We start from the raw sequence: 21,954 nt of genomic DNA, 5'->3' as shown, positions 1-21,954 counted from the left end.
GAGAAAAAAACATTTATTTCATAATGAACTTTTTTATTTCTCACAGAGAACTTTACAGTAATAGTTGTGACCAGGTGTACATATATATATGAAATGGCATGCAGTTTGTTTCATTTTCCATTGGTTCACTTAAGTGAGAACCATTTATGTTTAAATAGGATTAGACACGATTTTATGCACGTAAACAGCCATTTATCATCTTGTCTTGATATAGAGACTATTTAAAGTTGTTTTTTAAAAGACTAAGGTCTTAGGAGCCAAACAAACAACTCCCTGTGTCTTCACACTTGATATTTTCTGAAGCTGAGGGCAGTGTGACTAGCCAGCTTACAACTCATTCTAATTAAGGAACAACTTGTCACACTTTCTGATAGTGAAGCAGTCTCAGCAGTTTCCACTGACCAAGCATGACACTGACAATATGCAGAAGGTGTATGTGTGCTCGCAAGGTACTCTACTGACAACACACATAGTGTGCGTGTTCGGCCATTAAGCTGATGCTGGACATGTACTTGGATGAGAAGTGTGCACTTGAGACACCCCTGAAAAGCTCTTGGTTATTGGAGACACCTTGGCAGCAAAAGCGGGCCGCAAATTAGGAGCAAATACCTTTAAGCAGCAAGGGCTTGTGGGCAGCGGAACTCTGTCAAGTTGAATTTCTTTCCACATTGTATCCAGCGAAACTCTGAACCACAATTTCTTCTACTGTACAGAAAGCGCAAAGTTAAATTTCACCGATATGAAATCTTAACATTTTATTTCCGTTATCTACTTTGGAGTAAAACAAGCTCTTCAATGAGAAAAAGTAGGGCTCCCACACAAAAAAGGACAAAGGAAGTCCAGGTTTAAAGACAACATATTTCACATTTAATTCTGGACATCACCATAGATAGCTATATGTAACTTTTAAAGACAAGTTTCAGCAACAGAACATTTATTCATTTTGCTTTTTTAAAGTAGTTTTTCTCTTTTTTTGCTTTTCTTTTAACGCCAGTACATGGTTTGGTCCTGTAACATTTTGTGGTGGTTCTTTTCCTCTGAATGAACGTGGATCAATAATGTCAAACGCACAACACATGCACATGTCGTTTAGATGTTTACATTAGGGTAGGACAAAGTCAGAGACTGACATTATGCATATAGCACTGTTTTCTTTTCAACCTCCCTTGCTCTGTTCTTGACACTCATATCTAATAAGGCTATATTGCAGCTATGAACAAGAAGTCCAACACTGCATTTCTAAGTGTAGAGCACCATATTTACACCAATATTTACAGACTTTATTTTTTCAAAACAAAAAAGACAAAACAAACAGAAGATAATTTGGGTCAAGTGAGCCATTTGAAGGATGTACAGATTTGAAATATAAAAACAAAACAAAATTATATTTACATATAGCTGCAACTTATAGCTTAGCTTATTGCAAATGCCCTTTAAATCTCACAACTGATTCTTTCACACTCACAGTCCTGTAGATCTTTGACTTGTTTCTATACCAGTTGATGGTCACCCAATGGCCAAATCTTGAAGCCATATTTCCTGAAAGAGTGGCCATCCACTGAATAGAAGACATATCATGCATTTATTTATCTGTTATCAGGTGGCCAGGTGACAAAAAAAGCCCAATTTTATCCCAACTATAAGCCAGTTCAAGGCTCACATCCAAAACAGCATTTTAAAACAGCAGTTCTTTCAAAAAAATACACTTTAAAAAAAATATATGTACATACTTAAAAACATCCCTTAAGGCCAGTCCATTCTGAGACTGGTGTATACAGTAACTGAATGGTACATGAACAACAGGGGTGAGATAGAGGATTATGGTCTGGAACCGAAAATTATTTATTAAGCCAAAGAAGAGTCCTTCTCGATAAAATAATTTCTCAATTCAAGTTTTGTTTTAATAATGACGCTGAGGAAGAGGGGTACTGACTCAGAGGTATTCTGTACTACACAAAGTAAATACTGTTGCTGTCTGCGGGTTTGATTTTGCTCTGGCAGAAACAGCATTGTAAAGGCTAATTACCCCCGCTGTGATTCGTATGGTATTCAAAGTATCCTAATTGTAGACTATACTTATTCTGTAGTGCAATTCTAATTTTATAATTTGATAAAAACTAGGATGAACACATTTACGTGTGGGAGTATCCACAGTGCTGTCTGTGTAGCAAATTTGGCAAAACATTATTACTTAGAGGGCATGTCGCAGATGGAATTACAAAATTTAACAGCATGTATAAATTGCACTTAAATCCCAAATGTTTACTGAAATATACCAAAAAAAGTAATTTGGTGTGATGCGAATCAGGAACATGGTGAATGTGTTTTAATGTTATTCAAATAAAACATTTAAAACATCTGGGTAATCTGTAGCCCACTTTTGGAAATTATCCATTAAAAATATCCCTTGTTATTGCAACTGATTGTCATTAACCTCAAAAGTTTATCTATACTAAACATTTCTAAATGGTGGCAAGGAAACAGTCAACGGCACTTAAAAAAGGTGAAAAAAAAGTGTGCAAAATGGTCATTCAGTTTAAGACTCCTCAGACAGCACTATGAATTAAAAAAGGGTTTGTTCTTTACTCTCACTATTGCTTTTACTATATTACCATCTCATTACAAACATTTCGGGGGCTAAAATTGACAAAACCAGTTGTGGTTGAGTTTCTTTAAGTGCTTGTTTTATAAATTGCCATGTTCTGTTCTATCATACTGTTGGTCTTAATTTAAATCTCACTTTATTAAAGGTCATTTATTTATACATACAGTTTCCACATCTCTTGACTGATTGGGTGGTGTTGGAACAATGGAATTCATATTAAGAGCGTTTCATTTCAAGGGCTAAAAAGCAAAATGAGCAGGACTTGAAAGACAAATAGTCTAATTGGGCAAAACAAATAAAGACACAAAAAAGAAAAGGATAGCAGCGTGCACTTCATTAAAAACCAATGGGTCCAAGAGAAGAACTTAATAAATAAGTTGTGAGAATGATTAAGACAACATAGATGGCAGGTTTAAAGGTCAAGTTGAGATCAAGAGAGGTCATATACAGCTACTGGTGGAGAACTCAAGTCATCATATGCTACAAATGTGGCAATAGGAACAATCCACTCTGAGAACCAGCCGTGTACCGTGCCGTCATATGACCTGACAGCAGCTGGCCTGGGCTGAGGCACAGAGTAGCCCGTCTCTGGGGCTTCGCTGGATGTTCATGGAGATGGTCTTTTCACACAGAGGTAGCTGGAGAACATTATTTTTCAAGTTCAGGTTGTTCTCCTTGACCAGGCCAAATTCATTTAACATGATTGCCGTTTGGTCTTGATAATGCTCCATCGCCCCAATGGCACCATTCAAGGCAGGGTTGATCACTTTGTCTAGACTGTTGTTGGAGCCAATGCACATCTTCCAGGAGGACTTCTCCTGAACTTTAACGCTGGACAGGCTCTGAGGATCTAGGATAAACCGTCCACCACCACCTCCTCCAGAGCTGCGATGCTGAAACTGGGAACTCAAGCATAGACTCATGAGTTTCAGACTCTCTACCAGTTCCCCCGCACTCCGAGCTGCACTACGTGTCGAGCCAGATGAAGTGTTGTTGTTGCTGCTACGGGAACAGCTGGAAGGGCCTCCCTGTCCTTTTGTACTCCCACCACCTCCACTGCCCCCTCCTGTACTACCACCATTCCCTCCTCCTGCAGGGCTGCCCTTGTCTGGTCCTGAGTTGCCTTCCCCAGGTGGTTTGCTCTGTCCTCCGCTACTACCACCCCCATTGCCCCCAGAGTTTCCAGGTGGACCCTCACTACTGTCCCTGCGGTTCCAGCTGTAGGTGAATCCTGTGTCTTTGTCTAGTCGTCTGCGATGGCTCTCCGAATCATCATCGCTGGTCTCGGAGCTAGAGCAGCTTGAACCGCGGCCCTGACTTTTTCGCCGGTGGTAGCGCTTCTGAGCCGTACCAGGAGATGCCATGTTCATCTTCAACCGGCTGAGCTTGGGTGGAAGACTCTCGTCCATGTCAAAGTCATCATCTGATTCGCCTTCCTCCTCAAAGATCTGATTGAGCACTGGGGCGCTTTTTCGAGACGTAAGCCGGTTGGTGATGGACAGCGGTTTGCGGCGTAGGACCACCTGAGTGGGCAATGGTAAAGGCTCCTGTTCTTCCTCCTCCTCCTCGTATTCTTCCACCCGAAAGAGACAGGTTCGTTGCTTGGCTGAAGCGGATGCAAGGGGAGCCATGCCCCCAGATTTAAGGGGGTTAGGGTGCAGAGCAGCAGAGCTGCTGGAGGCTTCGCTAATCTCCTCTCTACGGCTCACTTCCAGAAGCCCTTTACTGCGGTGACCATTTAGCAGATTCTCTGTACTGCGAGCAGGAGACTGTGGACCCCCAGCATGAGAGATGGACGAAGAGGCTAAGCTGTCCTTGATGTCCTGATGCATGACGATTTTGGTTGGCCATGACTGCCTGCAAAAAAAAAAAAGGGACATAGTCCTTGATATAAATTACCTTGCCTTAAAAAGAGTACAATCCCCCAAAGTCAAAAACAGCATAAGGTTGTAACTTAAGCAGGCTGATTATTCAGTAAAGGTGGACATTGCCAAAAACAACTTTTAAAAAACAGAAGCTCTGGAGATTGCCTTAAGAAAACAACCCAAATGTTAATGACAGTCCTTGACAAAAGCCTGACTTCCTTCTCATGCCAAGTACTCAAGCAAGGAACATGGTGATTTACAAGATAACTCTGTATTTTTACTGTAACTTGCTTTCATTGTCTTTTTTTTGTTATGTTCTTACCTTCCTGCTGGAGTATCATTTGCACAGCACAGTATGTGCAGTTTCAGGCAAGTTGTTATGGAGAGATATACTCTGTTATGGCTTTTGAAACAAAGTAAATCAGTGAAACATCCTCTCTGGTTGCCATAACCACATTAACACACTAAACCTTATGCTGGTATGAAGGCAAGCCAAACAATGCAAACAAATGCAGGAAATGCTTTGTGGGGATTAACAAATGCTTAAATCACACTGCTGCTCGGAGAGAACTGTAAAGAAAATCTCTTAACAAGGATACAGGGCAAAACTTGTGACAACCTTGGTAAAATGTTGCCTACAAAGTCAGTTTTTGCATAGCTTTAATAACTGTTTCTAGGATATAATGAAGTGGACTTCAAAATCTGACTAGCTGTGTTTACAGGCCTGATGAGAATGGATTGTAAACATTCTCATATCTGTTCATCATTAAAAAAAAAGAATTACAGAATTACTGCAATGGCCTAATAAGGTTGTTGCAAATGCTGCTGTCAGTCTACGCATGTGGAAACTTCTGCATAATATCAAGAGTCAACCTCATACGTCAAAATAACATTCTAGTCAGAATTTATACTCTACTGCTATATTCTCCACTACGATCAGGAATTACAATTCTGAGTACATACAGCATATAAACGCTCTGTCTATGAAGGGCACACTGATTAACGAGAACACTGCAATCGTGATCTGGGTTACCTATAGCCAAGGTCGAATTACATGATTCTGGGAAGAATCTGGGAGGCTCAGTTGGCTTTTCCATTCAGTTCATATATGTCGATTCCCACAAAAAAAAGCATGTCACCCATGATCCCTGCTGCATCCTAAGGACTCTTCCCCTCCCAAAATCTTCCTCTCCTACTTCTCTTTCCCACCACATCCTCTCATTTCTTCCACTCCCAGCTCCTTTCAAAAAGCATCTGCAGCCTCACTGCTTTTCTAGGTCAGTCCAAACCAATTTCAGCCTCATCTTTTAAACACATTTGTCACCCGGTGCGGTGCTCAGAGGATGTGCTGGCTGTCCACACACAGCATGTAGAACAGACAGGGATTCTGACATCCAGCAGAGCTGACCTCTCACAACCTCTTATAGTGAATACTGTCCCTTACTGCACACAGACACCCTCTGAGAGACAACAAACCTGCAGTTAGCCTGTCTGTGTACACCATGGCATGGCAGACTGATTTGAAACCATTTGTTTTTTGACATTTACAAAAAAAAAAAAAAAAGGGGAGGACTATTTCCTGAACCTGACAGGAGAGTAGCCTACAATGCTACCTTGCTCAAGGGCTGTTTCTATTCCAACTTTGCAAGGACAGTCTGGCACTTCTGACTCACAGCCTGTAAGTAAGTTTCTGCTACTGATGATTCAAACGCGAGTTTTGAGCAGTGTAGAGTAATGCTTGTTGTTTGTCTTCAAAATTCTACTGTGTATAGATCTTTACATAACCTAGCTCCTGTCTACCTCTCTGAACTCCATTTATATACTCCATCTAGAAGCCTAAGATCTTGCGACCAGGCTTTGTTGGTAGTTCCACATGTTAGACTTAAGCATAGAGGGGAGCGTGCATTTGCGGTGGCAGGGCCACAACTTTGGAATACCCTGCCTTTAGAGATTAGAACGGCCCCTTCCCTGTCTGTTTTTAAGTCCCTGCTAAAAACCTACTTGTTTTTCATGGTGTATTGATTGCTGTTTTACTGTAATTTCAAAATGGGTTGTTCTTTTTATCTGGCTTGTTTTCTGTGTATGTTTTTATAAAATTATCTCCTGTCAGCCGAGTGTCTGTTGTAAATGTTGTAAAAACCCATCCAAAGTGCACACACACAGCAGTGAACACACACACACACACTGTGAACACACACGCCCGGAGCAGGGGAGCAGTTGGGGGTTCGGTGCCTTGCTCAAGGGCACCTCAGTCTGAGGGTGGAGAGAGCGCTGTACATTCACTCCTTTATTTTGTACCAGGTCTGTGTTGTGATAGCACCTGCAGTAAAAAAAATCCTAAAATTTTACTACCATAAAAACCCCAGGGATCCACTGTCTGACCTTTCTAGAAATATAAATCCAACTAAAAAGAAAAGGGAACTAAAGACATTCCACAGGGTGACCATGGGATTCTGCAATAAAGGAAGTCACTCCTTTCCTCCCCCAATTTATTTGAATTCTTGCTCTAAAGTCAAAATGTTATCATGTGGCACAAGGCAAAACCAATTTGTTGTAATTGGGAATGGGTACACATCACAAAAAATGTTTCAAATACCTTCAATGTTGAGTTTTGCATGTTGCACCAAAACCCAGTGAACTTAAGAAAACAGTACAAAACTAAGTAGCATTCTCTTGACAAAACACAAATGACAGACAGCTTAGATAGAGTGACCCCCATGAGGTACCTGAAGTGGGCCTTGTTGCTGGGGCTGGAAGAACGAGGTTGCACCTCTTTCTCCTGCTTTTCCCTCAGGATCCGTTCAGCCAACAAGAAGTAAGTAGCAGTGATGTGGTTGTACTTGTTTGTCTCCAGGGCTCTGGAGGAAGAGCAAAGAGAATGGACAAGTGAGGAGGAGATACAGACAGAGTTTGAGAGAGAAACACCAGTTTAGACAATGCAATTTGACATGTCAATAACTAGTAAAACTCCGGGGCTCTACCAACTGGAGACCCAAGTGGCTTCTATCAGTTCAAAAGGTCTTGTATAGTGCCCCAAATTTTGAACACCTGAGACTAAAACAACTATGAAGAATCCCAGATAACACACAGTCCCCATTCAAATGGGACATTCTTCATCCAACTTTTCAAGCTGGTGAGTCTGGGCATGTTAGCAGTGATTACACTGCTTCTTCGGGGATTACATACCAACAATTGAACAAATTAGTTCAAATCATGTAGCGACAATCTTTTGGCGAGACCACGTCATGGCCTGTGTTCATGGCTTTGTTCAGCTCTGAGGCGCTGAGCAAATACCATAAATAGCGACACATCGGCTGTGATCTTCGGGTAAACTTATATATTTTTTGTGTGTGTGTGAAGCATGAAAATTGTACAAAAGGAAGAATGACTCGTACTTGGGATTTTAATGCAATTATTCAGTACACTTCTTTAGAACATATTGAGGGTTCGTTTAAGGCTGATTGACTACAGTTTCTCATAGTAGGGTTCATACTGGGGTTCCCCAGCTGCTGCGGAGTGGGATCAAAGACAAAGAAAAGACTGATGGGTGCTTTGAACCGTCACCCAGCATGCATCGTTCTACAAGACTGTACAGTTGGAGTCTTCTGCACTATGTTTGTTTCATGCTCCACTGACAGTGAAATTAACTTAGTTTTTAACATTTGTGAAAAATGGTACCCTATTACTAATAAAACCATGCTGTCTTACAACAGCCTAGATGGACACAACAGTATGGCTATTCATTTTCAGATTTCATAAAGATTGCAATTAACATTGTCAAATTTAGTGGTGTATACAAATTAATTTTTTAATGAAACGGAAATTAAAAAGTTTTCAATTAGCCGAAAACTAAAACTGAAAATAACATGAAAATGTTGTGTTTTCAGGTGATAAATTAAACCATGAATGAATTTGCATTTTCATTCAGACCAACACGAAAATCAAGTTTTTCCAGGTCAGCGCACAACATGTTGACGTCAACATGAAACGGCATGGGATTCCTTTTAAAAACGACTCATTTCAATGATTCAGAGTCGACTCTTTCTTTTGAGAGACAATAACTTTACACACGGTGCACTTTCAGATTAAAAACTTTGCAGGATGTTTTCATTCACTTAGAGCTCTGTTACAGACTGCATGAAAGCTAATTTTCAAAAATCCATAATAGGGGCACTTTAAGCTCTAATGTTTCATTGGATTTAAAGATCATTTAAGTAATTGCTTAATTCAATATCGACAGATACACTTCAAACGACTCATTAAATAGTTATGAGCTAGTCAAATACTTATGAACACTTAAGATTATGGTAAGATTCTTTTCAAACTCTTGGTCCACCATTACAGCAGTTGACCTGAAAATAACACTTATGATAGAGACTACAGTTCAGGTAACTATGTTATAGTGCTCTTTGTGGCGAAACACTAAAATGCTAAAAATGTATGACAACTTGTGTTGCGCAATGAATTGCATTTGGACTTATTTCAGAATGCAAACATTTTTGAAATCAAGCTTGTGTAGCAAGAAGCTTTAGAGTTCTTGTATTGTGTAGAGTACTTTTTGGGCCTAAGATGTTGGCTGAGATGTATTAATTGACATCACCCATCCCCTGTCCAGCTGACTCATCTTCAAGTGAAGAGCTCTGACACACTTTACACCAAAATCTTAAAACGGATTACACAAACCTGGAGGCCCTTTCTAAAGTAGTCTTTCATTTCAAGACAGTCCTGCTTAAGGAAAATCAAAGAATGACAGAGAGGTATTTCTTCTGTGGAAAATGCTGTACATTAGCCCGAGGATATCCCAGCTTCTTAACATTTGTATCACAAGCCTAGAACAAGCCTTACTCGATGATGGCTTCTCTGTCAGCGATGTCTCCCAGCACCATGCGTTGGATGATGCTGTTGTGTTCCTCTTCTGACAGATTCTTATGAGACACCAGTGGGGTGTTGTATTTGGTGGCTGGAGATGGGTCCACTCCTTGAAGCCATGCGTGGCTCTCGATCTCCTCCAGCGACGCTCGCCTCTTCGGATCCCTTTGTAGCATTCGGTTTATCAGGCTGTGAAGAACAGGAAGAGAAGATGAAGATGCAGTTTTTTTGAAGGATCAGAAGTTAGTTCGGGGACTGTCCAATATGTATCTGGGGGTAAATGCGCAATGATATTCAGATCATTATTTCAAGTTCTAATGTTTCATTGGTCAAATTCCTAATTAATTTAACTCTTAGTTTTTCACATTAAAAACAAACGGAGAGTGCAATGTGCTTGAGATGTAGCTGCCAAAGAGGGCCTTTCTATCATTAGCTGAGGAGAAGCCAATAACACTTGTATTAGCTGACTGAAAATGACTTGAGTTGCTGTTGTTATGAGCAGCCGCTGAGGCAAAGTTCGACCGGGGCGCAGCATTCAGCACACGTATGTGGAAAAATTACCATGAAATAGTCAAGGATATTCAGCGGGCTTACAGCAGCAGTCTGAGAATCATCACTGCTGAGCTGCAGAAGCAGCACAGCCTGCTCTAGTCATTATCTGCATGCAAGAAATTTGTTAAGGCAGAGAGAGAATAAATAGATATGAGAACTGGCGAGAGAATCTGCCTGTTTGTCTCCCCTTGAATATGCTGCCGGGCTCTTATAAACAGACATTACATCTGAAATTTCCATTACAGTGCCAAAAATGGGATTCGGAACAACGGGACGCTTTTAGAACAGAACCGAAGTGATTAAAGCCACAATTTCTCCCTGTCACAATATGATAGGGGACAAGACTGCAAGTTGTCAGGATGACACTTCCTCTCCGGGGTCTCAAAAATAACTACAGTCATTGGGCATTCTGGCAACAACAGCTGTCATTAGGGTAACGTAAAAAGAGTGTAATTATCAAAGGCTGTGGGACAACGTAATGGGGTCCAGATGTAACCTTTCAATGTCAATATTAAAAAGCCAAAAGGAACAAACTATGCGCTGCATTTGACATCTCAAAGTTTCGGATTAAATAAGGTCTCGGTATTCCTGTCATCAATAAAAGGACACTTGAGTTTACTAATGTGCTGCTGAAACATTTAACGGTAAAAATGCAGTTTCTTTTTTATATAGATATTCCTTGCACTAGGCTTGCTGCGACAGATGGTGTTGTTCTACAATATTTGCTCATTTTTACTTTATTTAAACTTTGTGTAATTAATTTATTTTATTTGACATGGTGTATGCCGTGCCTCCAAGCTTTCTTATTTGTTTTGCTAATAAACATTATACGTTTCTTATTTATTTGGTTCCACAGGTATACAAAATGGAAAATCAGCAAACACTATTTAAACTTAAGTTATTTGTAATTTTATATTAGGGATAGCCTATAGAATGGTGTATTTTGATTTGATTTGTTAATAAAAGTTCTATGATTTATATATAGATTGAGTAATAGTTGAGTTTGAAGTTGAATTTTGTTGTTTCTTGAATTGATGCTAGTTCGAAAGTGAAAGTAAAATGCGCACGGCGCTTTTAAGCTGTTTAATTAAAAGTGAAGGAAAGCGAGAAAAAGAGGGAAAGCTCGAACTAAAAACAAACAATTGCTTTAAGCCGAATTGCCGCTAATTTGAAAGTGAAAGTAAAATGCGCACCACGCTTTTACAAGCTATTTAAAAGTGAAGGAAAGAGAGAAAAAGTGGGAACCACCACCACACCCCCACGGTGATATCGGTATTACCCGTGTCGTTACACGTCGATTAACCGGTGGGGAGATTTCCTCACCGTCACAACCTTACCTTGCAGCTTAGTGTAAGACGTTAATTCACTATCCGCTTTGAATGGAAAGTAATTAAAAGATTTGTCAGACTAATTCAAACTTGTAAACCATCTTTTTAAACAAATCATCAACTTTGTCATATCAGATGAATCGGATGACACTGGTCATGTTGTTTTTCTGATTTATTAAAAAGAACTGGGTCATAAGAATTTTTTGTTTGGGAATCAGCATACACTGCTCATGAGATCTGTTTTTGATTTACTAAAAATAACCATCTCATAAGAGTCATTTCTTCATGACTACACTGGTCAATTTGTATGTTGTTTCTGCACACAGCCTGTCAGGACAACTCTGATATCTCAAACTAATGTCTCAGTGTTCCTGTCATCAAGAAAAGGACGCTTGAGTTTACTAATATGCCATTGAAACATTTAAAGGTACAGTGCATATTTTCTTTTTCATTTTGATATCCTTGAAAACAACATACTTGCAGATTCTTGTAAGATGTTAATTCACTAGCTGCTCTGAAATAGTTGGGGTTAGTGAAAGCTTTGTTTAATTCAAACTTGTAACCTATCTTTTTTTTAACAAATCATTAAAATAACTAGCTCATGAGAATCATTTGTTTGTGAATCAGATGACAATGATACACTGCATGTTTTTGATTCATTAAAAACAACTGGGTCACAAGAGTCATTTGCATGTGAATCGGATGACACTGGTCACATTGTATTTTAGATTTATTCAAAAGAACTGGGTCATTGGGAACCAGGAGTTGTTTGTTTGTGAATCAGGATACACTGGTCATGAGGTCTGTTTTTGATTCACTAAAAAGAAAATGTCTTCATTAATTTAACTACACTGGTCAACTTTTATGTGGTTTTTGCATACGGCATCACTGCTGAAAAGTGCTGCAAGAAGCACTGTTGTCCAATGCCAATCTGCAATTCCTGTTAAGTTTTCCACTCACATTCCTGGTTCCTTGTGGCAGAGGAGGAAGCAATCTACCTCCTCAAAACTGACAAAGAATCTGTCACTAGAAAAAAAACACCACTTAGACAAACGACGTGTAAAAAAACGTCTTTGAAAGCAAATACTTGGCTATGAATCTATGAAATATTCATGCTACAGTAGAAATTTCCATTTCTGCACTCTACAGTGGAAAACAACTTCTGCAGCAGGAAGAAAAGGCTTCAGGGCTTTATCTAAAACGGTTATATTCCTTCTCGGTGAGGATTGACGCTCTTGACACATTCTGGAAATGACAATTACATCTAGTTGCTAACCTTTCTGAGAAGGTCATTTAACTACTTAAATGTTCTTATCAGCTGAAGACAAGTCGAAATTCCACAAAAGCTAGAGTTTTGAGTAGTTTGCTGTTGATAAGGTGAAGAACTGTCTCTCAGCTCAATAGCTTGAATTTCAAATGCAAATCAAATGTGTGAAAACCGGTAGTTGTTTAATGAGAGTGAGAATATTATGCAAGCACGCAGCGACTAAATTAATCTGCGTGACATGGTCGCCTTAAAATACCCAGTCTGAAAAGCCCCGAAGATAAAAACCAAATCCAGACAAAAGAGCTTAAAATGGAAATCATAGAGACTCTGACAAGCTGCAAGCTAAAATGATGAGTGAAATAATCTAAAGCGAAAAACACTGAAATATGAAATAAAATGCTGTCAACATTGCATGAAAGAAAAAGTCCACTAATTTGCTAATTAAACTAAAACTGAATGACAAAAAAAGGAGGTTTAGACATTTAAAAAAAAAAAAAAAAAAAATCTAATTCAAATATTTTTTCAACCTTCAATAAAAGTTTGACCCTTTTTGGACCCTTTAACTCTAGCACTCGCTATTGTTATTAAACTTTATCTATTTGATTTTTTTTTAAAGCTCTAACACTTGCACTCTCTATTCGTTTTCTAACTGCTTGTTTTCTTAAAAAAAGCCTCTAACACTGTCTTTCTCTATTCTTTTTCTATTCTATTGACTTTTTATTTATCTAACACTAGCGTTCCCTATACTTTTTTTTTTTCTATCTATGAGATATATATATATATATATATATATATACATACATATATACATACATACATATACACAGTCATGGCCAAAAATATCGGCACCCTTGGTAAATATGACCAAAGAAGGCTGTGAAAATGAATCTGCATTGTTAATCCTTTTGATCTTTTATTTTAAAAAAAATTAATAAAAAATTCACAGAAATCTAACCTTTCATTAGATAATAAGAATTTAAAATGGGGGGAAATATCATTATGAAATGAATGTTTTTCTCAAATACACATTGGACACAATTATTGGCACCCCTAGAAATTCTTATGAGTAAAATATCTCTGAAGAATATTCCCATTCATATTCACAATTTTGAGCACTCCAGGGTGATTATGAACATGAAATTATTCAGCCATGGCTTCCTGTTTCACAGAAATATAAATAGGAGGGAAAACAAAGCCCAAATTCCCTTAATCATCCATTACGAAAAACCAAAGAATATATTTCTGATGTACAGCAAAAGATAATTGAGCTTCACAAATTAGTGAAGTGGCTTTAAGAAAAGAGCTAGAGCAGTGAAAATCCCCATTTCCACCATCAGGGCAATAATTAAGAATTTCCAATCAACAGAAAATGTTACGAAACTGCCTGGAAGAGGACGTGTCTATATCGTCCCAATGAACGGTGAGGAGGAGAGTTTGAGTGGCTAAAGACTCTTCAAGGATCACAGCTGGAGAATTGCTGAAAATAGTTGAGTCTCGGGGTCAGAAATCCTTAAAAAAAAATTGTCAAACAGCACCTACATCACAACATGCTGTTTGGGAGGGTTTCAAGAAAGATTCTCCTAGCTCATCCAAAAACAATCTCCATCCAAAAACAATCTCCAGCATATTCAGTTATCAGACACGACTGGAACTTCAAATGGGACTGGCTTCTATGGTCAGATGAAACTAAAAAATTAGCTTTTTAGCTGCAAACACTCAAGATGGGTTTGGTGAACACAGGGATAAAAAGTACCCCATGTGTACAATGAAATATACTGCTGTATTTTTGATGTTGTGGGCCTATATTTCTGCTGGAGGACCTGGACATCTTGTTTAGACACATGGCATCATGGATTCTATCAAATACTTGAACAGATAAAATGAACAGATAAAAATCAATAAGTGACTGACTCTGTTAGAAATCTTATAAATGGGCCATGTTTGGATCTTCCAACCGTACAATAATCCAAACACAAACCTCAAAAATAACACAAAAATGGGTCACTGAGCACAAAACCAAGCTTCTGCTATGGCCATTCCAGTCCTCTGACCTGAACCCTGTAGAAAATGAGTGAGGTGAACTGAAGAGGAGAAGCACCGTCATGGAGCTGGGAATATAAAGGATCTGGAGTGATTCTGGATGAAGGAATGGTCTCTGATCTCTTGTCAGGTGTTCTGTAATCTCATCAGGCATTATAGGAGAACATTTAGAGCTGTTAAACTGGCAAATGGAGGTTTCAAAAAGTATTGAATAAAAGGGTGCCGTTAATTGTGGCTAACATGTATTAGAGAAAAACATTTATTTCATAATGATACTTCCCCCCCATTTTAAATTCTTATCCAATGAAAGGTTATAAAATGAAATAAATAAACAATATTTTATTTGTAATCTGAATAAATAAATACATTTCCATTTATCGGCAATAGTGGCACATAAATCACACTACATCTTTAAGCCTTTTAATAATATCAAAGCTTTAAAGTAAAAATCAGCTAACATGTTGGATTGTGACTTGCTGCAGTGAGTTCAGGTGTGGAAGCTAAAAGCGCTGGACTCATGGACTGACTCTATCTCTCTCTATGATGCCAGACTGCTGTCAGCAACTACTTCCCCTGAGACTCCACACACCGCTTGGATCTCCAGCATGGCAGGGAGCCCTGATAAGACTCCTACTCAATCCTAATAAATCACTCTATCGCTGCTGAACGGTCCAAAACACTGCAGCAAACCATGGCTGCTTACCTAAACACACACACACACACACACACACAAGCTATCTCAAGGTTGGGACACAAGTGAAGGTTTTTACTCTAACATAAAAGTAAATGTCTACTCTGTCCAGGGGAAAAATATATAGAAAAGAGAGGCATAAATTAACACTTTGACTTCAGCAGGGATTTGTCAAGGATGTTCTTCCCTCGAGCCGAGAACTGGGCACTTTGATTGTTTAGTCTAAATTTATCTCCAGTATCTCTGCTAGTGGAAAGGCCATCGCAGAAACAACCATGGAGATCTGCTTGGAATGTTTACGCTATTCCTGAGGTTTCCGAGGATAAAAACAGCAGATATCACACAAAGAAAAATCAACAGAAGACACAATATTTAGTGCACGAACTTAGGCTGTGAGTTACACTTTCTTTTTGTCTTGCACCAAGAATGTGGATGACATCCAGAGGAAATTCAACACCCACCTCCTCCTCAAGGAATGTGGCGTAAAAAATTGACCAAATAATGATGAATTATTCATGTTAATGATGATTGACATGAAAATGGTGGCAGATGGAAGTACAGCCATGTTGATGAGCCAACCACTGCTTGTACATGCATTAACCACATGGTGTGCTGCAACGCCTATCAAATTCATCTGTGATTCTGCAGCGATGAGAGAGAAAGCAACCTTACAGCAGTCACAGGGGTATAGAGAGGGCTAAATCAGACAGCTGGCTCTTTCAGGAGCCAAAATACACCCTGACAGTGCATGCCAGCTTAAACACTGGAAGTTTGTATGGCATGAGCCAAACTAAACACAGAAAAGGGATAATAAAGTCATGGGAAGAATTTGCAGAAGTGGATGTAGAGCAGGGCACACCCTGATGAGAAGAGATATTAAGACAGAATGATAGTGCAACCAGTGTTGAACAATCTTTCCTTGTTTTGACACACGCTAGGTTTATTTTTTTCTTTCAGTTTCAGTTATTTTGTTGTGAATTTTTATCATTATTTTAAATGTCTACATAATTTTACTAGTTTTAGTTTATTATTTTACTTCAACTTAAAAATTAGAAATTTTGCAAAAGAACATTGCCAAACCTTGGAATATACGTGGAGAAAATTAGAACAATGAAAAGATCAAAATAACGGTTAAATTAATTAAAAACGACAACTCTAGGCATTAATGAAACCAAACAGAACTACAAATGTAATAACTTATGAAATAGGTTTCCCTCCCAAAACAGCCTCCAATCAATTTAAAGTTTTGTTTGATTGTTTATTTTTAAAGGGAGGAGGGGTACAATGCTGTTTCATGCATTCAGAGTTATTTACACTGTTAAAGAGATGGATTTTCATGCTAAGCATGGGGCAAAATTTCAAAAAAACAATTTGGACGTAAAACAGAGTATTTCTGTGCCAAAAAACTTACTTACGAGTTCGTATAAGTTTCTGAGTTTTTTTCGATCGTGGCTCTTGATGATGTAAACGAGGGTGGAATTCCTTATATGGACATTTCTCCCGGAAGAACGCACCTGTGCACACATCGACCAGCGCGAGAGCGCGCCCATCAACGCGCTTCATCCGGCTGCACTGCACGGGACTCGCTCGGGAAGAATGTCTCTAAAGAAGTGTTTTTGGTTGTGAGAGAAAGATAACCTTGTTCAGCTTCCCGAAGAACCCAGCGTTACGTAAACCGTGGATGCAGTTTGTTTTTCGGGGGTAGCGACGGAGTTTCTCAACTGTGTTTGTTGACGAACGTTTTATAAACAAGGCCCAGTTCGACGCTGGATTTGCACATCTCGTTTAATACTGAAAGATGGAGCAGTCCCAGCTATAAAAGGTCCCGGTCATGATTCAGAACTGCAGATGGTAAGTGAAACGGCATCAAATGTCTGTGTTTCGTTGGTGATCGGCGCTCAAGTACTAGTCACTCTTTAGGTCCACCCACGGCATGTCTCCAAGAGCTCTGCTTTTTTCAGAGAGAATCGTAAAGCTGCATCTTTCTTTTATAAATATGATAAAACTAAAGACTTTTTGGAGATATGAAGGATGCAATACTACTCTATAGGTACTCAAGATTAACATGAGATTGGGTGAAACTGTGTGTGTTATGCCCCCTATAAAGAACAGAAAAAAAGTGTTTTATCATAAAAAAAATGTTTTTCGGGTGTCCCCTGCTGACTGAAAGAGATTCAGCTCAGTGAGCATTTGGAGCCGACTGGACCCCCATAGAAAGTTTAATCACATGCCAACAGCCAATTAGCCCAGTGCTCTCCACATGAACGTTTCCGCAGCTTACTGGGTTAACCTTATTAACATGTAAAAATGCTGGCTCAACGGGTCTAAACTGTGTAGTTACCCATAACGACGTATACATAAACAAATACGTATGATTTTACACCATGTCCTAACCAGATGTGACAACACGTAGGTTGTCAGTGAGTTTGTGAGCAAAATGCTGTGCGATGCCACATGAGCAGTCAATATAATAACTTATAATATTTAATATACAATTATGCAAACTGGGATTGTGAACAAATGACATATCACTGTGTAGAAGCCAAATGGCCAATAAAAACCACCATGAAATCACAGCCAATGAAAACGCTGTATCACACTTATAAAAATAAATAAATAAATACAAAGTACATAGTCAAATTGATAAACATCAAGGTTATTATAATATATTGAAGATCCGAGGTAAATAATAAATTGTCACTTATGATTTATAACTATTAAAGTTTTTTTGCAATGAAATAACTGTAATATTGTTACAAAAACACAAGTACCTGGGAGTTATTGATAAAGAACTCTCAACCACGATATTGCAGAAATAGAACCCGTCCCAAAAATAGAATCGCATATCACGGTCACAACTGCTTCAACAATTCTGCTTAACATGGAAAAGATACTTTTTTGCATTAGGACACCATATTATGCTTTCACATTGAAAAAGAACTGTTTCTGCTGTGTAAATGTGATTTTTGGTTAACTACATTGAGTATTGCTTCTAATAATAGTCAGAATTATTGGATTAGCTATTGAGAACTTCATAAAAATTTGACTGTTGTGAAATCCAGTGTGGAAGGGGTGAGGAATTTAATTTATAACTTTGTCTTTTCATTAAAGATCAATTTTGCAGATTTTAAACCATCTTAAAACATCGCTAGTAGACTTTAAATACAAATAAACATTTACAAACACTGCCAACACTAATAATACAAAGCTGGTTGAAAATTAGCGGAGTTACCCTTTAAGGCTGGAAAATACTGTCTTGAATGGATTCACTGTCCATTTTCACTTTCCATATGAGCTGTGCTGTGAAATATGTCTTACTCATTTAATAAACTGCCTAAACTAGGTTATCCTGAAGTCATGATGACGCAGCTTTGAATAACCAACTCCTTTGTAGTAGGTCACAATTTGTCACCTTTACAAAGACAAAACTAAAAATTCATTTCATTCGAAAAGTAATTTGCATTTCAATGAGTAATTGATCTTTACGCAGATATGCACTGAAATATTTATCACTAGTTAAACAGGTTGTTTCAGTGCTAAACTGGCCCAACTGTTCATCTAATTTCCAGCCGAGCATTGTGTGATACTTCTAGCAGCCTAACAATGGCATCCCGCAGAGAGACCCAACACATTTCCTTACCCCGCCGCACAGTTTCCACCTTGTTCTCTATGGAAGTGATAATGACAGGATGAAGTCTGCAGCACCATTATAACACATCCTAACTTTTCTGAAGTGTCTGAAATGTGTTTTGGTACTTAGACTGTGATTATCCCCTATTCCTGTAAATAAAGGCACAGAAGACATTAAGCATTTTTATCAGGCTCCTATGTTTAGGTATATATAAACTTGACAGAATTGAGGCTTATGTTGAATGATAAGACAAAAACATATCAGGTATAAAAATAACTCATTATTATTTAATTATTTGGGAGCAAACACCATTACATGAAAGTAATTGCAATTAATCACCATGTAAATGTAACTAACATGTACTTGTAAAGCAACTAATTTGCATATATTGAGAAAACACACACACACACCTGCCAAGACTGTTCAAAAGATGATGTTCAAAGACAAATTTCTGCTCAAATGGTGGCAGGGCATGCAAAGCACACAAACCATTTTGGACCAGATTGTAGCGTGTCCACCAGCTGGACATGAACATGCGTGTGTGTTCTGCACTGTTCCTCTGTGAACAGGCTTTCTATTTAAGCTATGCTGTAAGCACAGTCTAATTTTAACTGTAGGCAGTAGTTCTGAAAGATGTTAACGCTAAACATGTGTGCTCACAAAGCCCGGACAAAGAACTGGAAAACAAACACACACTGGCCTGACATGCAAGTTCCTGAGGACAAACCGCAAGAGGCAGCTAGTAGTGTGAGCTAAATGACACGGTTTGAAGTGGAGGGGGGGGGGGGGGGGGGGGGGGGGTGTTGTGAGTGAATGAAAGGTTAGTTCTGGCTTACGCCTGGAGCTTATCAGTTACATAACCGTGCTGTTTGACAAAATACGATCAGTCTGAATGTGGCAGCCTATCAAACTCTGACTTCCGGTAAACCAATCACAAGTACCCTGACACCTTAGGGACACATCAGATCTCTTTATGCATATTATTAGGGCCCAAGCCAGTAAGGCGCAGGGCCCTATTGTTCTTCTAAGGATTATTAGGGCCCAAGCCAGTAAGGCGCAGGGCCCTATTGTTCTTCTAAGGATTATTAGGGCCCAAGCCAGTAAGGCGCAGGGCCCTATTGTTCCCCTAAGGATTATTAGGGCCCAAGCCAGTAAGGCGCAGGGCCCTATTGTTCTTCTAAGGATTATTATTTTTTTTTTTTTTTTTATTATTTTTTATTTCGACTATCCGGGTACTTTTGGGGGCCTTAACGTGCCCGAAAACTATTGAAAATTGGCACGCACATTGGAACCTGCGGCCATTAGGACGCCACAGACGCTGGGACCCGGGCGTGGCACAGGGGCTCTACGGCGCCCCCTGGAAGATTGTCAGAAAGCGTGATGTATAGCTCACACATACTTGCACGTATTCATATGAAACTCGGTACACATATAGAACTCATTGAGCCGAACAACTTTCACGCTGCATGTCTTAGGCTCCGCCCAACAGGAAGTCGGCTATTCAGGGCTGTTTAAAAAGCGCATGCTCTGGAATTTGATATACTCCTCTGAGGATTTCCATACGATTGCCACCAAACTCGGTGAACATGATCTCAAGACATTGGGGACGCTAAATTGCGAAGATATTTTTGATATGTCGAACAGTTTGCCCGTGGCGAGGCGATGAAGTTATGGCGAAAAATGAGACCCAGGAAATGCCTAATAACGTCCACATACATTGTATGATGTAGATCAAACTCCAGTGGTTTGTTCGTTGTATGATGCCGATCGGATAGATGTGACTATTATGACTGAAAGTTATAGCGCCACCAACTGGCTGCAGGAAGTGTGTCATTTTCAAAATGCTTTGAATTCAGCATCTTATTTTTACTCGATTTGCTTCAAACTTCACCAGAATAATGTCAAAACACGGCCGATGTAAAACTGTGAAGGGAATATTGATATCTAAAATTATGTTGCCATGGCAACGTGTCAAAGTTGAAAATTCGTTTCTGGTGATTTTGAGGCAGATAACATGTTTAGAATGTCATGAAACTCAACACACATATGAGTATTAATGATAGTTAGACACTGGAAAAAGCTCATAAACGGGCGTGGAAGAGGCACTCTATAGCGCCACCTTTTGTCAAAAATGGGGGGGTTAGTTTTAGCTACAGACACCAAACTTGGTACATAAATTGTTCTTATTAATCCGGACAACTTTCTAATTTACAGTCATTAGCTACGACCAACAGGAAGTCGGCTATATTTATTTTAATGTGGGTTTTTTTTAAAAACGGGCTGTAAACAAATTAATACTCCTCCAAGCAGAAACACGGAAATCACACCAAACATTTTTTATCATGATGCCAAAATACTGAAGATGCTAAATTGCGGATGGATTTAGGATATCTTGAACGATGATTTAATGGCAATTTATTAAAGTTACAGTAAAAAAGATAATTTTTTTTTTTTTTTATCTTTTAAGAGCAGCTTCCAAACACTTCATAAAAAATTACATACACAGAACAATACAGTCTGAGGATATGTGATTAATTTCATGAATTTACAATACACTATGCAGAGGAGAAAATTAAAAAACTATCAGAGCTGCTTCTGAGTGAGAGCTCCCTGTCACTGCTGCTGAGTGAGGGGTGGGGGTGGGGGTGGGGTGTGAGTGACTGTGTGAGTGACTGTGTGGATTGAGGCAGTGGGTGAGAGAGAGAAAGAGAGAGAGGGTCTGTTTTTTTAAATCTTTAAAAAATGCTTATAAATCATTAAAGATTTTGATAACACTTTATAATAAGGTCTCAATTCTTAACATTAGGAAATGCATTAATTAACGTGAACTAACAATGAAAAATATATTTTTACAGCATGTTAATTCTTCCATGATAGTATGAACTAACAAAGAACAATTTTTTTAAAGCATTTATTAATCTTTTTAATGTTAGAAAAATAGTCATGTTCAAAAGATAAACTTTAAAATTTAATAATATATAAACACATTTTGGATTAATATTGATCAACATTAAATGGTATATAATTATTAATGATTATATATATATAATGATAGCTACAGACACCAAACTCGGTACATAAATTGTTCTTATTAATCCGGACAACT

At 38.7% G+C, this 21,954-nt stretch overlaps 1 protein-coding gene across 1 annotated transcript in view; it reads right to left on the bottom strand.

Annotated features, from left to right (window-relative positions):
• Positions 1-21,954, bottom strand: part of LOC306877917 (SNF-related serine/threonine-protein kinase-like) — a 70,619-nt gene continuing 48,665 nt past the window's right edge. The window contains exons 4-6 of the mRNA XM_079429956.1: positions 9,316-9,528; positions 7,197-7,328; positions 1-4,462 (exon numbers count right to left, since the gene is read on the bottom strand). Of these exons, the coding sequence (XP_079286082.1) occupies positions 3,142-4,462; positions 7,197-7,328; positions 9,316-9,528 (1,666 nt within the window). The 3' untranslated portion in view covers positions 1-3,141. The remainder of the gene's footprint in view (positions 4,463-7,196; positions 7,329-9,315; positions 9,529-21,954) is intronic.

Source organism: Barbus barbus, assembly GCF_936440315.1.
Source record: "Barbus barbus genome assembly, chromosome: 12".
Taxonomy (NCBI): Eukaryota; Metazoa; Chordata; class Actinopteri; order Cypriniformes; family Cyprinidae; genus Barbus; species Barbus barbus.
Note: the sequence above shows the minus strand (reverse complement) of the source record. Positions and strands in the feature narration are given on the sequence as shown.